Here is a 15939-nt window from a genome sequence, read left to right as displayed (position 1 = left end):
TACAAGAGAAATCATGAAACCCCTGGGGACAAGTAATGTTAAAGGTTTTCAGACCATGGGATAACAGAACATCCTACCTGTCATTGGGGCACTGTCTATTTATGTGTACTATGTTTTTATTTTATTTTATGATTTACATTTTCGTTATTTAGAGTGATTAAATTTATTTGACAGTCTAAATTTTCAAAGGTTGCATAGGGATGTAGTCATCCACCTTCAATTAAATGGTCTGATCCTACAATCCCTGCCCAGGGAACACTCACTCCCATTGTAAGGAATGGAAGTTTACCCTGGACAGTGACTGCAGGATGAAGCCACAAATCAATGTGATTCTTAAGTCCCTGTGCAATCTTTTGAATGTATACCCACCATTTCCGGCTAAGCCATATGCCATTCCATTTATAGTAATAAAAACATCCTCTGAAATAAGCCAAACACTTTTTTTTCCTAAAGGAAGAATTATTGCTTATTATTTTATAGAGAATGGGTAAAGGGAGACACCAAACATACAGACAGAAGAATAAGACAGAAGAATAAGTCAGAAAGAAGGAATGGTCCTACTTTCCTGCAGGAAACCAGGTAAAGTGCCAGGCTCTGTCATAGAATCATAGAAGATTAGGGTTGGAAGAGACCTCAGGAAGTCATCTAGTCCAACCCCCTGCACAAAGCAGGACCAACCCCAACTAAATCATTCCAGCCAGGGCTTTGTCAAGCCAAGCCTTAAAAACCTCTAAGGATGGAGATTCCACCCCCTCCCTAGGTAACCCATTTCAGTGCTTCACCTCACTCCTAGTGAAATAAGTTTTCCTAATATCCAACCGAGACCTCCCCCACTGCAACTTGAGACCATTGCTCCTTGTTCTGTCATCTGCCACCACTGAGAACAGCCTAGTTCCATCCTCTTTGGAACCCCCCTTCAGGTAGTTGAAGGCTGCTATCAAATCCCCCCCCCCCACTCTTCTCTTCTGCAGACTAAATAAGCCCAGTTCCCTCAGCCTCTCCTCATAAGTCATGTGCTCCAGCCCCCTAATAATTTTTATTGCCCTTCGCTGGACTCTCTCCAAATTGTCCACATCCCAAACTGGGGGGGCCCAAAACTGGACACAATACTACAGATGTGGCCTCACTAGTGCTGAATAGAGGGGAGTAATCTCTTTTCTCGATCTGCTGGCAATGCTCATACTAATGCAGCCCATTATGCCGTTAGCCTTCTTGGCAACAAGGGCACACTGTTGACTCATCGCCAGCTTCTCATCCACTGTAATCCCCAGGTCCTATTCTGCAGAACTGCCGCTTAGTCAGTCGGTCCCCAGCCTGTAGCAGTGCATGGGATTCTTCCATCCTAAGTGCAGGACTCTGCACTTGTCCTTGTTGAACCTCCTCAGATTTCTTTTGGCCCAATCCTCCAATTTGTCAAGGTCACTCTGGACCCTATCCCTACCTTCCAACGTATCTACCTCTCCCCCCAGCTTAGTGTCATCTGCAAACTTGCTGAGGGTGTAATCCATCCCATCATCCAGATCATTAATGAAGATGTTGAACAAAACCAGCCCCAGGACAGACCCCTGGGGCACTCCGCTTGTTACTGGCTGCCAACTAGACATCGAGCCATTGATCACTACCCGTTGAGCACAACGATCTAGCCAGCTTTCTATCCACCTTATAGTCCATTCATCCAATTCATACTTTTTTAACTTGGTGGCAAAAATACTGTGGGAAACCGTATCAAAAGCTTTGCTAAAGTCAAGGTATATCACGTCCACAGCTTTCCCCATATCCCCAGAACCAGTTATCTCATGATAGAAGGCAATCAGGTTGGTTAGGCATGACTTGCCCTCGGTGAATCCATGTTGACTGTTCCTGTTCACCTTCCTCTCCTCCAAGTGCTTCAAAATGGATTCCTTGAGGACCTGCTCCATGATTTTTCCAGAGACTGATGTCCCTTTACATCAGTCCGTTGGATGGGAATTGTATCCACTTCTAGATACAATTAGAAGTGGATACAATAGTAGATCCTAGCTCCCATTAACTTTAAGGGGAGTTATGGCTGCTCAGCACTTCTAAAAATCAGGCCCAGTCCTGAAGTCTTCATTCAGCAAAACTCCCATGGAAAATTAATGGGAGTTGTATCAGAAAGAATACTGGAGGATTGAATCCATCTACTTTTCATTCTGTGCCTGATCTTGCTCCCTCTAAAGTCAACAGCAGAATTCCCATGAACTTCTATGGGAGCAGCCCCAAGCCCTCCATCTTTATGTATACAGTATAAATAAATATGGTTTGTTGACATGACTATGTTTGTAGATCTGAGATTTATATACCTTTCCATGAGATCTTCAGCCTAACAGGCCTATCCAGGGTATGGGCTTCTGAAAGAAGGATTTTAGTGTTAATTTGTCCACTATTTCTGGTTTTTATCTTTAAACATGTACACAAATTTCACACATGCACAGTGAACCTGACTGTTCAAGGCCAGCACTGCCATGTAGCTTGAAAATTCCAGTATTCTTCATGTATGCAATCACTCACTTACAGATCTCTTAAGATTCAGAATAGTGTGCATTAGTGTAACTGAATTGAGTCCTTTGTCTTTATTACGTTTCCACCATAAAAATATCTGCTACAGGTCATCTAACTGGCAAGTGTCTAATGCAGTACTGAATGCAGTTTTAATATAATTGAAAATTTAATGGATAGCATCCAGGGCAGTAAATAAATCACAGGAACTGTTCATTCAAATAACTGAACGATAATTTATTGAATGCTCTAACAGCCTATATAAAATAATATTAGAACTGGGGTAGGAAGGGAAAGATTAATATTTTTTCTATTTATTTTCAGCTGCTTAGGGAAAAATGTTTTGCATTCCCATGACATATGCTTTAATGTGTTTGTTTTACTAATTTGTTTATTAAGCCACTGATTTTTTTATAATGTTTATAAAGTAAGAAAAATATTAAACATGCAACCTTGAGAAATAAGTAGTATAAAAGGGCTATTTAGACAAAATGAAAGTCTTCAATAAGCAATAATATATTACTTTTATACAGCGCCTTTCAAAATGTTTAAGAAATTATATACATAATAATTCATCTACCCTGGAATGCAGCTACTTCTGGGGTGAAACATGGTAACTGTTTAATCTCATAGCTGGATAGGGGACAATAATCTAGGATGGTAAATGTGTACATAATACAGTATATAACCACATTGTCCAAGGAGAATAACCGGAATTTGGTTATTACATGGGCTATCACCCTACTCTTAACAAATACTAAAAATACTGAGGATGCTTTCATGACCACAACTAGTCAGAATCTGGTTTGTCTCAGGCAAAAAGATTACGAAATGTAGTTGCTTCAGTTATATTCAAATCTATGGATAATCTCTTTAAATGATGGATTTAAAGCTATTAATCTTTTCATCAAACTATGTGCAGTTCTGATTTATCAAAATAGTCTTTTGGGGAAGTAAAAGCACAGTACTGCTCCTTTCTCTAGGAAGATGTCTTCTGGGGTTGTTTTTGCCAATAATTTGAAAATACAAGATTCACATGTGCTCTGATAGTAGCTGAAAGGCTTCATGGAACAAGTGCCTTTGGGGAAAACCTTGCAGGCAAAGTCCATAAAAGACATTGAAAAGTACAAGGTAAGACTTTGCCTGCAAGGTTTTCCCCAAAGGCACTTGTTCCATGAAGCCTTTCAGCAACTATTACGGCATTTGGTGTTTGCATACATGATACTTGTTTGCATGAATAGAGAGAACAGCTAGGAAAAGTAGGCTGAGAGGTGAGCCATCAGAGAAGAGATTTGACTACCAGTCCAGAGCAGCAGCCACTGAGCACTGCTTCACCTCTTCCCCATAATGATTAAGGGCCTTGGGGAAAGGAGAAGGGGATATAGAGAAGCCTGGAAGAAAGGGAGTGACAAGAGGAGCTTTGGAAGGGAATAGGAGGAGCTTTGGTTGAAAGGGAAACACACTGGGTGGGGAGGCACGGGGAGCTGTGAGCGCTCCTGGACAACAGGCAGAGTTGGTAGAAGGAAGAACTCCAAGAGGAAAGGGTATGCTGGGACATAGAAGAAACTGAGGAATTTCACAGTGAGAGAAGCCTGAAAAGAGACAGGGGGAAATGTAGAGGGAGAGTGGAAACTTGGCATGTCTGAAGAATATTTCTAAGGGCTGGTGTACACACAGACTTTGTGCTAAATAATTATATCAATTAGGGGCTATGATTTTTTATGGAAATATTTAGACTATTACAACCCCTAGTGTGGACATAGTAATAACATTATAAAGGTGCCTTATATTGGTCAATCTTATTCCCCTTCCCATGCTGGAATAAGCTATATCAATATAAGCATTTTTTGCAGGTATAACTGCAATCACACTAGGATGATTGAACTTTGGGGTGTCGACAAGGCATCAGAAGGAGAACAGGATGGAAGCCTGCTAAACTTCCCCGAAGGAGAAGTGGCTGGGAGTAATGTTATTGGAGAGATGGAGAGAAGAAAAGAGAGAGGAACTTGTGTTATTGTGGGTTTTGCAGATCTCATGCAAGGGAGTGTATATAAATACACCCAACTATCCCCCCAGCTATGTGGGTAAAATTACTCCATTGAAGAAATGGAGTAATTTTATTCTCCCTGATACAGCTCCCAACTCTTGTGATTTTGTAGATTCTTACAATACATACATATCAGTAGGGAGTCACATGATTATCTGATTTCTGGCTTCTAAACTGTTAAATATTGCCTTTAATAAAAATGGTTGCCATCTTCCATTATTGTCAGACAGATGTAATGTTAACAAGTTCATTCCACAGAAATTTTAAGTAAGAGGCTACATAGCTTATTTGATTAACAAGAGGCAGACAGAAATACATTCACTCTATACATAGGTGTCATGAGGGATTTGATGACTTGCTAAAAATGAAACCATAACGAAAAGCTTACCTTCCTATGAAGCTGAAGGTGAAAGCAGTGCTAATATATATTACTCCTGAGTCTCTGAAATCTCAAAGGTTTGTATATCAACAGTTCCTAGGGGCAGATATAACTAAAGGGGAAATTAAAAATCCTACTCAGGCTCTTCCTGTAGTAGTTGGGAGGAGTGCTGAACCTGATGGGCTTTCTGAGAAAATTGATTTTGTCTTTTCAAACACCCTCTTATTAGTGTAGGCCTAACCTGACATAAGTAACTTGACATAAGTAAGACCTCATTTCTCAGGGGGCATGACTGAGAAGGGAATGGAAGATTAAGCTGTAAATAAGGGCGTAACAAGCATTAGGCTGGAGTCAGGCTAGCTAAGATAAGCAGGAACACCTTGGTACTAGGGACAATGGACAAGATAAATCTGGAATGCAGCGATCATGAACTGCGCAAGGACAGAGCATACAGTACAGAGATTGGTTCCTGAACAGTAATCAAGTGAATCATGAATCCCATGATGCAATGTATAGTTGGGAATGCAGATGTTAGTAAAGATGTATATATGGAAAAGTTTTGCTGTGTAACTTTGAATTTGCGCTGCACCCTGCATCATCCATGTGTTTGAGTCTGGCCAGCCTGGGTGCAGTGTTGCTGTATGCCAAATAAAGGTACCTAAGTGACAAATTCCAGAATCAAATTGAGAAACTGAGTTTTTGGGAACCGAGTGGAAGAGGGTCTTGAGGGATCCCAACAATTAAATTATCTAATAAATATGTATAACTTTCCTCTTAAGAAAGAGATATTCACTCTCTCTGTTTGTACAACTCTACTTACAGAACTAATGAAACCTAAAAAAGGCCCCACTAATTGGGAGTCTTATGGGATCACGTCATTACTGAATGTAGATGCTCAAATCCAAAAGAAAATTATTAGGATAGAATTGAAGTAATAATGCTTAGTATCATCCTTATAAATCAATCAGGCTTTATTAAAATTAGCTGCTCCACTTCACTAAAGTTTCAGATTTTTTTTCAATATTAGGTATCAGACATCAAGAGATGCTTTTGTCAGTGGCTTTACTAAAGGCTGAGAAAAAGGTTGACTCGGTAGAGTAAAATATCTGTTCTGTAATATTTTACATTTATTAGGCATTTTTTGTCCCAGAGAGCTTAATAAACAATATTCATACAACTTTACTGAAATCTGTTTTGTAGGAAAATCGCAGCTATAGAAATACATGTTCTCTTGGGCTAAATGCATCCAATGGGTATTGCTCCATTGAAGTCAACAGAATTGCACCAGGGATGCATATCGTTCATGGCTAAGTTATGGTTTTAAAAAGCAGCTCGAGGAATGTCCAGAAAGGCTGTGGGAGCAACCAGAAAATCAAGAAAAAAATTATTTTACTCTAAAACTGATGTTCCAGGAATCAGAAATAGGAACTATTTGTGCAAATAAACACAAAGAATGATCTTGCATCAGTCTTCACCCAAGTTTAACTCCCACTTATGTTAAAGAAAGTTTGCCTGCACAAAGACAGAGTTAATGTTAAAAGGTCTTCCATCTTTTTATATTCCCCTCAGCTTTCTCCATTCTATTTATAGTAAAAACTTATAGCACTTAAGTATATCATCATTCCTATTGTGTAGGCTTTAGTATGCCTGAAATACCCCTATGCCCTGAATAATGGTTAATTTCCAGGGGGCACTACAGAAACCAGTATCCAGAATTTTTCTAAATTAATTACTTGGGTCATTTAACTCACTTTTAATGGCAACATTTTGTCCTCCTGTATTTTCTTTGATGTGACTGTTGGCTACTACCCTCAATTGAAAGATAATCTGAATAAGTGAAATTTAAACTCAGTAACCCGAAGGGCCTGCCCTGAAATGCATCTACATTGTCCCTCATTTAAGCCTTCCATTAACTTCAATGGGATTTGGATCAAGTTCTTAAGAGGAGATGGGAAGATAACTTTTGGGGGGTTCATTTTAAGTCCGTGTGTATAAAAGCTTTTCCTTCATTGAGGAAAAATGGATCCTAGTAATTTATATATAGTTTGACTTCTCTTTAGAATATAAATAAAATAATACCTTAAAAACAACAGAAGATCAGATAATACTCTTCAAATATAATTCTTTGTTATTATATAAATAAATACAAGTTACTCTAGATGCATTGGTAATTTGCCTATCGGTCTAGAACTCTTTTCTCCTATTTTGTTTATCCTATTTTAACAGATATGTATTGCATTTTCTGTATGATTGCTTTGGATTGGTTTCCCCATGTTTTGTTTTTGTTTTACTTTGAATTTTTGTACAGTATCAATACAAATTAACAAAAAGATATCTAAGCCTCAATACCTGAGTATAAGTTATTTCTTAAACATAACACAAAAGAAATCTTCTACACCTTGCTGGGTGTGTGACATATTTACCTCCATCTGTATTATCCCGATTCTCTGTTAGGAGTCTGATTCTTGTGGTTTGTCTTGTTTTAACATTTTTGGGAGGTTGTTTTTATATATTTTTTCCCTTTAGAGTATTGTTGGAATTATTCACGCAGGGTGCCTATGTTCAAAGAAGGGGTTGAATACCAAGAATGTAATCAGGTGGCACGTAAGTGCATGAGGAGTTTAGGCCTTAATCTGCAAACACTTTATACACATGCCTAACTTTAAGCATGTGAGCAATCCCATTGAATTCAATGGGAACATGTGCAGGATTGGATTTAGGTATAGAGTGACCAGATGTCCCAATATTAAATGCTTGTCATATATAGGCAACCTATTACCACCCCACATCAGTCCCCTCCTCTTCCCTCTCGATTTTTCACACTTGCTATCTGGTCATCCTATCTTGGTAACACCAAATAAATTGAGATGCAAGGAGAGGGTGTCCTTGCATAACTCATTGACTGAGACTCAGATCCAAAGAGAGACAGAGGTATGTTTGCAGTATAGTATTTTAAAATAATTTAAAAATATCTGATATTGCAAAAAATCCCTTTTTCAAAAACATTTGTCATTTGGATTCAGTGTGAGCTAAATTATAAAATGTACATTTTGATTTGTGCTGTTAAGATCTCTGTGCTGCTGGAATGTGTTTTTCATGAGACCAATTAAAAGAGCCATTGGGATCAGTTAGATTTGTAAGGATCTCAAGTAGTTATTTGGAAAAGATGAATTAGGCTTGACTAGAGGTATTTCCCCTCTATGAATGAGAGACCTAGGGCAGGACAGATCTGAATGGGCAGTCTTTTCCTCTCCCAATGAAACACTTGATGGCAGGTATGGATGAGGAAGCCCTACCCTCTTCCAAGGAGTAAAACACCATAAAGGAGGGTCAGACATAAATGGGGGTGCCTTTCACTCAAACAGTGAGTTTGCCGGTCTCTCTCCCAATGAATGAGGAGACCTGTAGTGGATCATAACTAAATGGTTGGAAGTTGAAGCTAGACAAATTCAGACTGGAAATAAGATGTACCATTTTTAACAGTGAGAGTAATTACCCACTGGTTTATTTACAAAGGGGTTGTAATGGATTCTCCATCCCTGACAATTTTTAAATCAAGTCTGGATGATTTTCTGAAAGATCTGCTCTAGGAATTATTTTGGGAAAGGTCTATGGCCTGTGTTATACAGGTCAGAGTAGATGATCACAATGGTCCCTTCTGGGCTTGGAATCTGTGAATGAGCAAGTCTTCTCCGTCCACTCCACAGAGAGGTGGTGGTGACAGAGCTGAAGAAGAAAAAGAGTCATCTTCTCCTGCCCCACCAAATAAGTGAAAAGAAAACTGGAATGGGATGTCAGATCTCATCAGAACTGAATATTCTCCCTCTATCCCGTAAGTAAGAGGCGATTGGGAGGGGGAACCACAGGTTGAATAGGGTTTGCTCTAGGGTTGCCAACTTTCTAGTTGTACAAAACCGAACACCCAAGCCCCGCCCCCTTCCCCAAGTCCTGCCCCGTCCCATCCCTTCCCCAAGGCCCTGCCGCCTTCTCACTACATTCCCCCTCCCTTGGTGGCTCGCTCTCCCGCACCCTCACTCTCTTTCACTGGGCTGGGGCAGAGGGTTGAAGTGTGGGACGTGGTGAGGGCTTCAGCTGGGGGTGCGGGCTCTGGGGTGGAGCTGGGGATGAAGAGTTTGGGGTACAGGAGGGGGCTCTGGGTTTGGGGGGCTCAGGGCTGGGGCAGAGGGTTGGGTCCTAGGCAGGGGGGCCAGGAGGCTCCACACGCTGCTCTCGCCCACAGGCACCACCCCACCCCAGCTCCCATTGGCCAGTGTGGAGCCGGTGCTCAGGGCAGCGTACGGAGCCCCGTTGCCCCCCTAACTAGGAGCTTGACCTGCTGGCCACTTCCGGGGCACAGCTTGGTGCCAGCCAGGACAGGTAGGGACTAGCCTGCCTTAGCCCCGCAGACCAGACTTCTAATGGCCCGGTCAGCGGTGCTGACCGGAGACACCAGGGTCCCTTTTTGACTGGGTGTTCTGGTCAAAAACTGGACACCTGGTCACCCTAGTTTGCTCCCCCTCTGCACCTATGAGCCAAAGAAGAACTGTAGGAGAGGTGTCCCTTTCTGCTCAGGAAGGATGGGAAGCCTGTGTGTGGACACAGGCGCCAACTTTCCTTAGTGCTTGCGCCCCCCCCCCCACTGACTCCGCCCCTTCCCTACCCCTATTGGACCCCTCCCCAAATCCCCGCCCCAGCCTCTTCCCCGAGCATGCCACATTCCTCCTCCTCACCCCTCCCTCCCAGCGCTTGCCACGCAAAACAGTTGTTTCGTGGTGCAAGCGCTGGGAGGGAGGGGGGAGAAGCAGAACGCGGTGGCGCGCTCAGGGGAGGAGGTAGAGGCTAGCTGGGGTGGGGAGCTGCCAGTGGGTGCAGAGCACCCACTAATTTTTCCCCTTGGGTGCTCCAGCCCTGGAGTCAGCGCCTATGTGTGTGGAGGCTGCACATTCACATATCAAAACAGAGCTTTTCACCCATGGAAATCAAGGCACTTAAGTGGCTTTCCTAAGCAGCAGCACACCCCGGTGTGTGGAGGGGAGTCAGGGCTGCAGAGGGGAGCGTATCTCTCCAACACTGAGAGAGCCCCAAAGGGTGTCAGGCCTAAACTGTTGGGCAAAATCCGCCCTCTTCCATGAGTGAGAGAACTGGCGCGGGAAGTTGGATGATCGCGAGGAGGCTGCCGGGGCGTCTTCCTTTTGCTCCCCCCACGAGCGGGAGCATCCGCATGTCCAGACAGCCTTGGAGTTGTACAGCTGCCCAGTGACTTCCCCCCGACGCCATTTTGGGAGCAGGGGCAGGCGGGACTACATTTCCCAGCATGCTGGGGCAGCGAGCGGCGCCATCTTGCCTCGTTGGGCGGCCGGGGTCTCCTTGGGAAGCAAGAGGGGAAGAAGCTGTGGTTCAGCCCATGGCTCTTTTCCCGGCCTTTGCCGGCGCCGTTGAGCCCGGGGAGACGCCAGCCAGTGGTAGCGAGGGCTCCAGGAGAGGTAACATCCTCCTAGGGGGGTCGTCATCAGCGGCCTAGTGCTCTGTAGTGAGCCTGCCCCGGTCCCTCTGCTCACGCCCAAAGACCGCCATCCAGAAACCCCGCTGGGTCTCCTGCTCCCCATAGAGACCGCTCCCCTCTCAGCAACCCCCCGGTGCCCCCCCTGCACACACGCTCCCTCCCAGGGGTGGCTCCGCTTCTGCTGCTCCGTGCGTGGAGGTGAGGGCCGGGGAAAGCGGCGGCATCACGTACACGAAAGTGCCTGCTGCCCACACGTGGGGGTGTTAGTTATGCCCGGCTGTCAAGGTGGCCCCCGCTTTATGCCCTGCAGTTGGTACCCGGGAGCGCACTTACTGAGATGTAATACATGGGTTCAGTGAGGCTACTGCTGGGAAGTCAGTGGCGTGTGGGAAGGCTATCAATCCTCTGGCACACCTCCCCCTAACTTGTGACTGCGCTGGGGGTATGGCGATCTAAAAACACCATGAACTTTGCTGATTTTTAGGCCCTCCCCTCGGGGTACACCTCTTTTCCCATGTATTCTTTGTCCAGGTTGGGCTAACTTTGGACAAAGTTGGTTTTTATTCCTTTTACCCAGGTCCACAGCACAAATATGGTTTCTGTAAATCTATCATTTTTGTGTGAGACAGTAAGACGATTGCAGAGAAAACCTAAAATAGTGACACCTACAATTTTTTCCACAAGAGCCCACCCTCCTATGTTATACAGCAGCGGTTCTCAACCTTTTTCTTTCTGAAGCCCACCCAACATGCTATAAAAACTCCATGTCCCACTTGTGTCACAACAACTGTTTTTCTGCATATCCAGAAGATTAAAAGCCAAGCTGGCCTTGGGGTAGCAAGCAGGGTAATTGTCCGGGCACCATGGCGCAGGGGGCTTCGCGAAGCTAAGTTGCTCAGGCTTCACCCTGGGCGGTGGGGCTCTGCTTTCTGCCCTGGGGCTCCAGCAACTCTAACCCTGGCTCTGCGCTTTGGTTTTTTTGGTCTGACCCCCTGAAATGTGCTTGCTGCCCCCCAGGGGGCCTTGGACCTCTGGCTGAGAACTGCTGTTATACACCATGCTGTGCATCCGCTATATGGCTCTGTAACCTTTGGTATTGCCCTCACAATGAGGGGACCTTTTAGCCACTTTAGGGGACCCTGTTGGGTAGTGAAAACTGGACAGGATAGATGGTACTAGTTCAAGTCCCAATCCTGCAAATTACATTGAATGGGAAGACCTCTGTGCCTATATGGAGATCCAGTAGGTTTTTTTCATGGATGCAGGGCTCTGACCACACATTGTAACTTGCAGGATTGTGACCTTAGCTTAACCTTACTGTGTATGGACCTCATGTCCCCACAACAATCTTTCATCTTATAGACTTGAAGGCATATAGAACAAGAGCTTGAGACTGAAGTTCAGTTTTGGGTTCTGGTTTTTAGCACTATTTCTAGACCACATTTTGTCCACAAGTAATTTTTTAAAGAAATCATTCATTTTAGGAATATTGACACTTTAAGAGGGGATCATTCAATTACATTGCACTTTCTGCTGTATTTTGTTCTGGTTTTTAACCTCCTAATTCTGAAACTGAGTACAAATATTTTAGATATATTTCAACCTCAGAGGCTCAGTGCTAGTTCACTTTTTGTGCCTGAGATTGGAGAGGTAGTGATAGAAAGTGATTAGCAAACTAACACATAATTACTTTTCCAGAATTTGTGGAAATATCTTCTATAAATGATCAACTTCCACTAATTAACAGATTAAGCATATTTTAGTAAAGTTATAAAAATTAAATATTAAACAAAAATAACTGTTATACTACCATAAACTGTGATCCCATCAAATTTCACAAATTAAATAGAATAAAATGAATACTTGGCTGAGAACTAGGTACTGTAGAATGTGGTGTTGATGAAAGATGACACTCTTTCCTTGGTGTCCTACCTGGGAGTAGGGGTCATTGTGTTGCTGAATGTGTCATTTTTTTTTTTTAGATGATACATAAAACTGAGGTGCTCTTTGGTGATCATTTAAGATTTCTGTGCATTTTTTTTTGTAAGAGCTGGGGTATTAACTCTGATGCCCTGGCCAGATTTCATTTTGGGTAATTGCATTCTGCCTACCTATGCTTTCCCCTCCGTTTTATTTGGATTTTTATAGTTTGACTTCTTGTCTGAAACTTTTGCTCTGCCATTTTGTACTCTAGACATCACTGCAATTTAGCGGTGAGTGAAGTGAAGGGATGTTATGAAGTTTAATTAGGACTCAATTCTGCAGAAGGCTACTACTAAACATAGTACTTACTAATGTGAGCAGCCCCTTGATGGTAGTCTGTAGTACTTATAAGATTGGGCCTGTATTTTATTATGTGCCTTAAGATCCTCCAGTGAAAGGTGCTTTAAAAATGAAAAGTATCACTAGGTCCCACAATTTGTGCTAGAACCAGACTTTTAGAAGTTTGCAAAGCAAAAAAGCTTGTTTTGAGATTCTTGACACTGACTCTGCTGTCAGGTACTGTGAGTTTTTTTTCAGGTGGGAAGGGCAGAAAGAGTCCCATGCATTATCATTCTGGTGTTATGCCTATGACCATGGAAAATAATAGGAAAAATTAAATTTTAACACAAATTATATAGACCAACAATATGCCAGGTGTTTTTAAAAGTTGTATTAAAGTGAAGTTTCTTCCTTGAAAACTGTACAATTTTAGGTAAATGATGATGAGATATGAGGAATTAAAAGCAATTCAAATATTTCTTCCCAGCTTAGTATTTCACTGGAGATTATTTACAAGTAGGCTTTAACTAGGTACATGTTATGTAATGGAATAGTTGTTTAATTCTCCCCAAAGTATTAGGTTGGCATGGTTTGCCATTTTGTACAGAGTAGCAAGAGCATTTTTAACATCTGGCTGGTATAAATCATTTAGGGGGAATCTATGCAAGTACATTGATTGTACTGGGGGTGGAGTTGGAGTTTCTACCATGATTCTACAAGTTTAAAACACAATTCAGGCTTGTCTACGCAGGCAAGATTGGGCTATGGACATAGTCAAGGAATTAATGCGTTTATATAAATCATTTCTCAATGTCAAATTGCCTTTGTTTTACGGTTTTAAGACTCAGATTTTCAGTGGTACAGCGCACCTACAACTCCCAGTAAAGTCACAAAGAGCAGTGGTTCCTAAAAATTAGGCCCCATATAACAGAATAGAGGGATGGTGTCTGTAGCCTCTGTTTGCCAGAAGCTGGGAATGGGTGATAGGGGATGGATCACTTGATGATTACCTGTTGTGTTCATTTCCTCTGGGGCACTTGGCATTGGCCACTGTTGGAAGACAGGATACTGGGCTAGATGGACCTTTGGTCTGATCCTGTATAGCCGTTCTTATGTTCTAATAATAAGATTGGTAATGCAAAAATATTTTCCCCCTTATTGGGGTACTTTTACCATTTTATATCTCAAATGGTTTTATTGTCAATTAAAACTTAGCACCTATCCACGTTAATTGTTTAAGGGCCTGATTCTGTGCCTATTCTAGTCAGTGACACAGATTTCCTTCACTTAAGTGGTGCAAGATGCCTTATTTGTTTAGGAAGAATTTCTGAGGCACTGTTATCTAACAGATTGGGAATTGGAACTCCTGGGTTCAGAACATTGTACCAACAGTCTCTGTGACTTTGGACAAATCACTTAGCTTCACTATGCCATCTGTAAAATGAAGCTAGTTCTTTATATAATGCAAATGGTGAGAACACTTTCTACTAAGTACAAAGTATTATTGTCAATATTTAAAATTAAAATCAAACATGAAATGTAAAAGTATTTACTGTGCAGTAATTACTTTTTATACAAACTTATGAAAAGTATTTCAGCCAAAATAAATAATTACTCAATAGTGAGTTATTACATATTTTATTATGTAGGTAAGCAATAATTTATTAATAAGGGAAGCTGTGTGGTTATACAGAATACCTGCAGTTCTCAAGTATATTGTTAGGCATATGGCCAAAAATATAAATGTGTTCAATATATCTTCTGAGATAGGTGTAATGATTTTAAGGAGGGCTAACTGACTTATTTCCAGTCCTGTGCTGTTATGCCACATATCTGCACAACTTGAATCTTTGCCAGTCAGTCAGTTTTATCTTTCATTATGTTCATCTGGGTGATATTGCACAAGCTAAAATAGGCACTTTACAAATTCTGCTGTGTTGTGTAAACAAATAAATAATAAAAATGTCATATACACAAAGGACCAAATGCTGATCTAATTAAAATTCTGTAAATCCAGAATAATACCATTGAAGTCAGTGCAGTTATTCTGGATTACACAAGTATAAATTAGATCAGAGTATGACCAAGGGATCAAACAACTTTTTGTCTGGGTAGTTTTTGGTAGGGTAGTTCCTATCTCCCTCCCCACACTTGCCCAGAAAAAAAAGCACCCGGAAAGAACATTGATGTTATGGCAGAAGTTGATAAGAGCAATTCCTATTTATGAATATGTATTTCAGTGATAAAAATTAGGAAATAAGGCTGTCTTTTTTTCCAACACACTGTGTGGCATTGACTTAATTACTACTTTAGGCCCTCATTATGCAATTGTGATGAGTGTAAGTTGAAGTTCCATGGATCTTGAATGTAGAAAGACTGCAGGACTAGGCCAGAATCCACCACTCTTGATATTTCCTGGAAAACATAGGGACTGCAGCCAGAGCCTAAACATGTAGACTGTAGTTTTGTAGCTCTGCAGTTCGAGCCCTGTGAGTCTGAGTCAGTTGACCAGGGCCAGCTGTGGCCGCACTGCGTGTCTATTATCACAGCGTAGACATGCCCTAAGAAGCATTCGCTTTAGAATTAGTTCTTCCTATATATCAGTTCTGAAGTACTTCAGTTACAGGGACTGTGTAAGACAATACTTTAGCCTGTGAAATTCCTTGTTTCCTACCTGGCTTGAATAACATTGTTGATGGCTGAGTCAAATATCTTTAAAGGTCACTTACATGGAAATTTTCAAACATAAGTCCCACCAGAGTAGGTTGACTTAAATCAACTTTCGATTTAGAAAAAACTGAAATACAAAGAGAGATTCTTTCTTATTGGTTGATATAACCATTAAAACGTTGATTTTAACTAAATAGATCCTTTACGCTAGGTTTGGTGTATTTTTTGCTGCCTAGGAGGGTATGCTATAACTATGTGCATTTATTTAAGCAATTATATAGTGTAGTGTTATGATTGAGCTTTGGGGGCACTCCCAAATAATTAACTTTTATGGATAATATGGATATGGTATTTGTATTTGTAGTGTATATGGGCCTATAGGGTGTGTGTATGTGTATATATATGTGTGTGTACATATGACACCACCTCATAACCAAGCATAACAATCCTTTTCCAACCTGGTGGTGTAGTCTGATCCTTTTACTTTGGTACTGCAGATAGCAACACATTCCTATTCGGGCAGTTACAATTACCACCTATATCCTCAGTAGTAGTAGGCTG

General features: G+C 41.8%; 1 protein-coding gene across 11 annotated transcripts in view; it reads left to right on the top strand.

Annotated features, from left to right (window-relative positions):
* The first annotated feature begins 10242 nt into the window (after window positions 1-10242).
* Window positions 10243-15939, top strand: part of NRDE2 (NRDE-2, necessary for RNA interference, domain containing) — a 71834-nt gene continuing 66137 nt past the window's right edge. For 6 of the 11 annotated variants that reach the window (XR_010601131.1, XR_006176490.2, XR_010601130.1 and 3 more), the window contains exon 1: window positions 10247-10426. Coding sequence is in view for 3 of the 11 variants with exons in the window: in XM_042858599.2 (XP_042714533.2) it covers window positions 10258-10426 (169 nt within the window). In the remaining 8 variants the exon portion in view is untranslated. Of the gene's footprint in view, window positions 10427-10617; window positions 10645-15939 lie in introns of those variants that run through there. The other 5 variants (XM_005285386.5, XM_042858596.2, XR_006176488.2 and 2 more) reach the window with 5 other exon arrangements.

The sequence above is a fragment of the Chrysemys picta genome, chromosome 4 (assembly GCF_011386835.1).
Source record: "Chrysemys picta bellii isolate R12L10 chromosome 4, ASM1138683v2, whole genome shotgun sequence".
Taxonomy (NCBI): Eukaryota; Metazoa; Chordata; order Testudines; family Emydidae; genus Chrysemys; species Chrysemys picta.
This window is presented reverse-complemented; position numbering and strand designations above follow the sequence as displayed.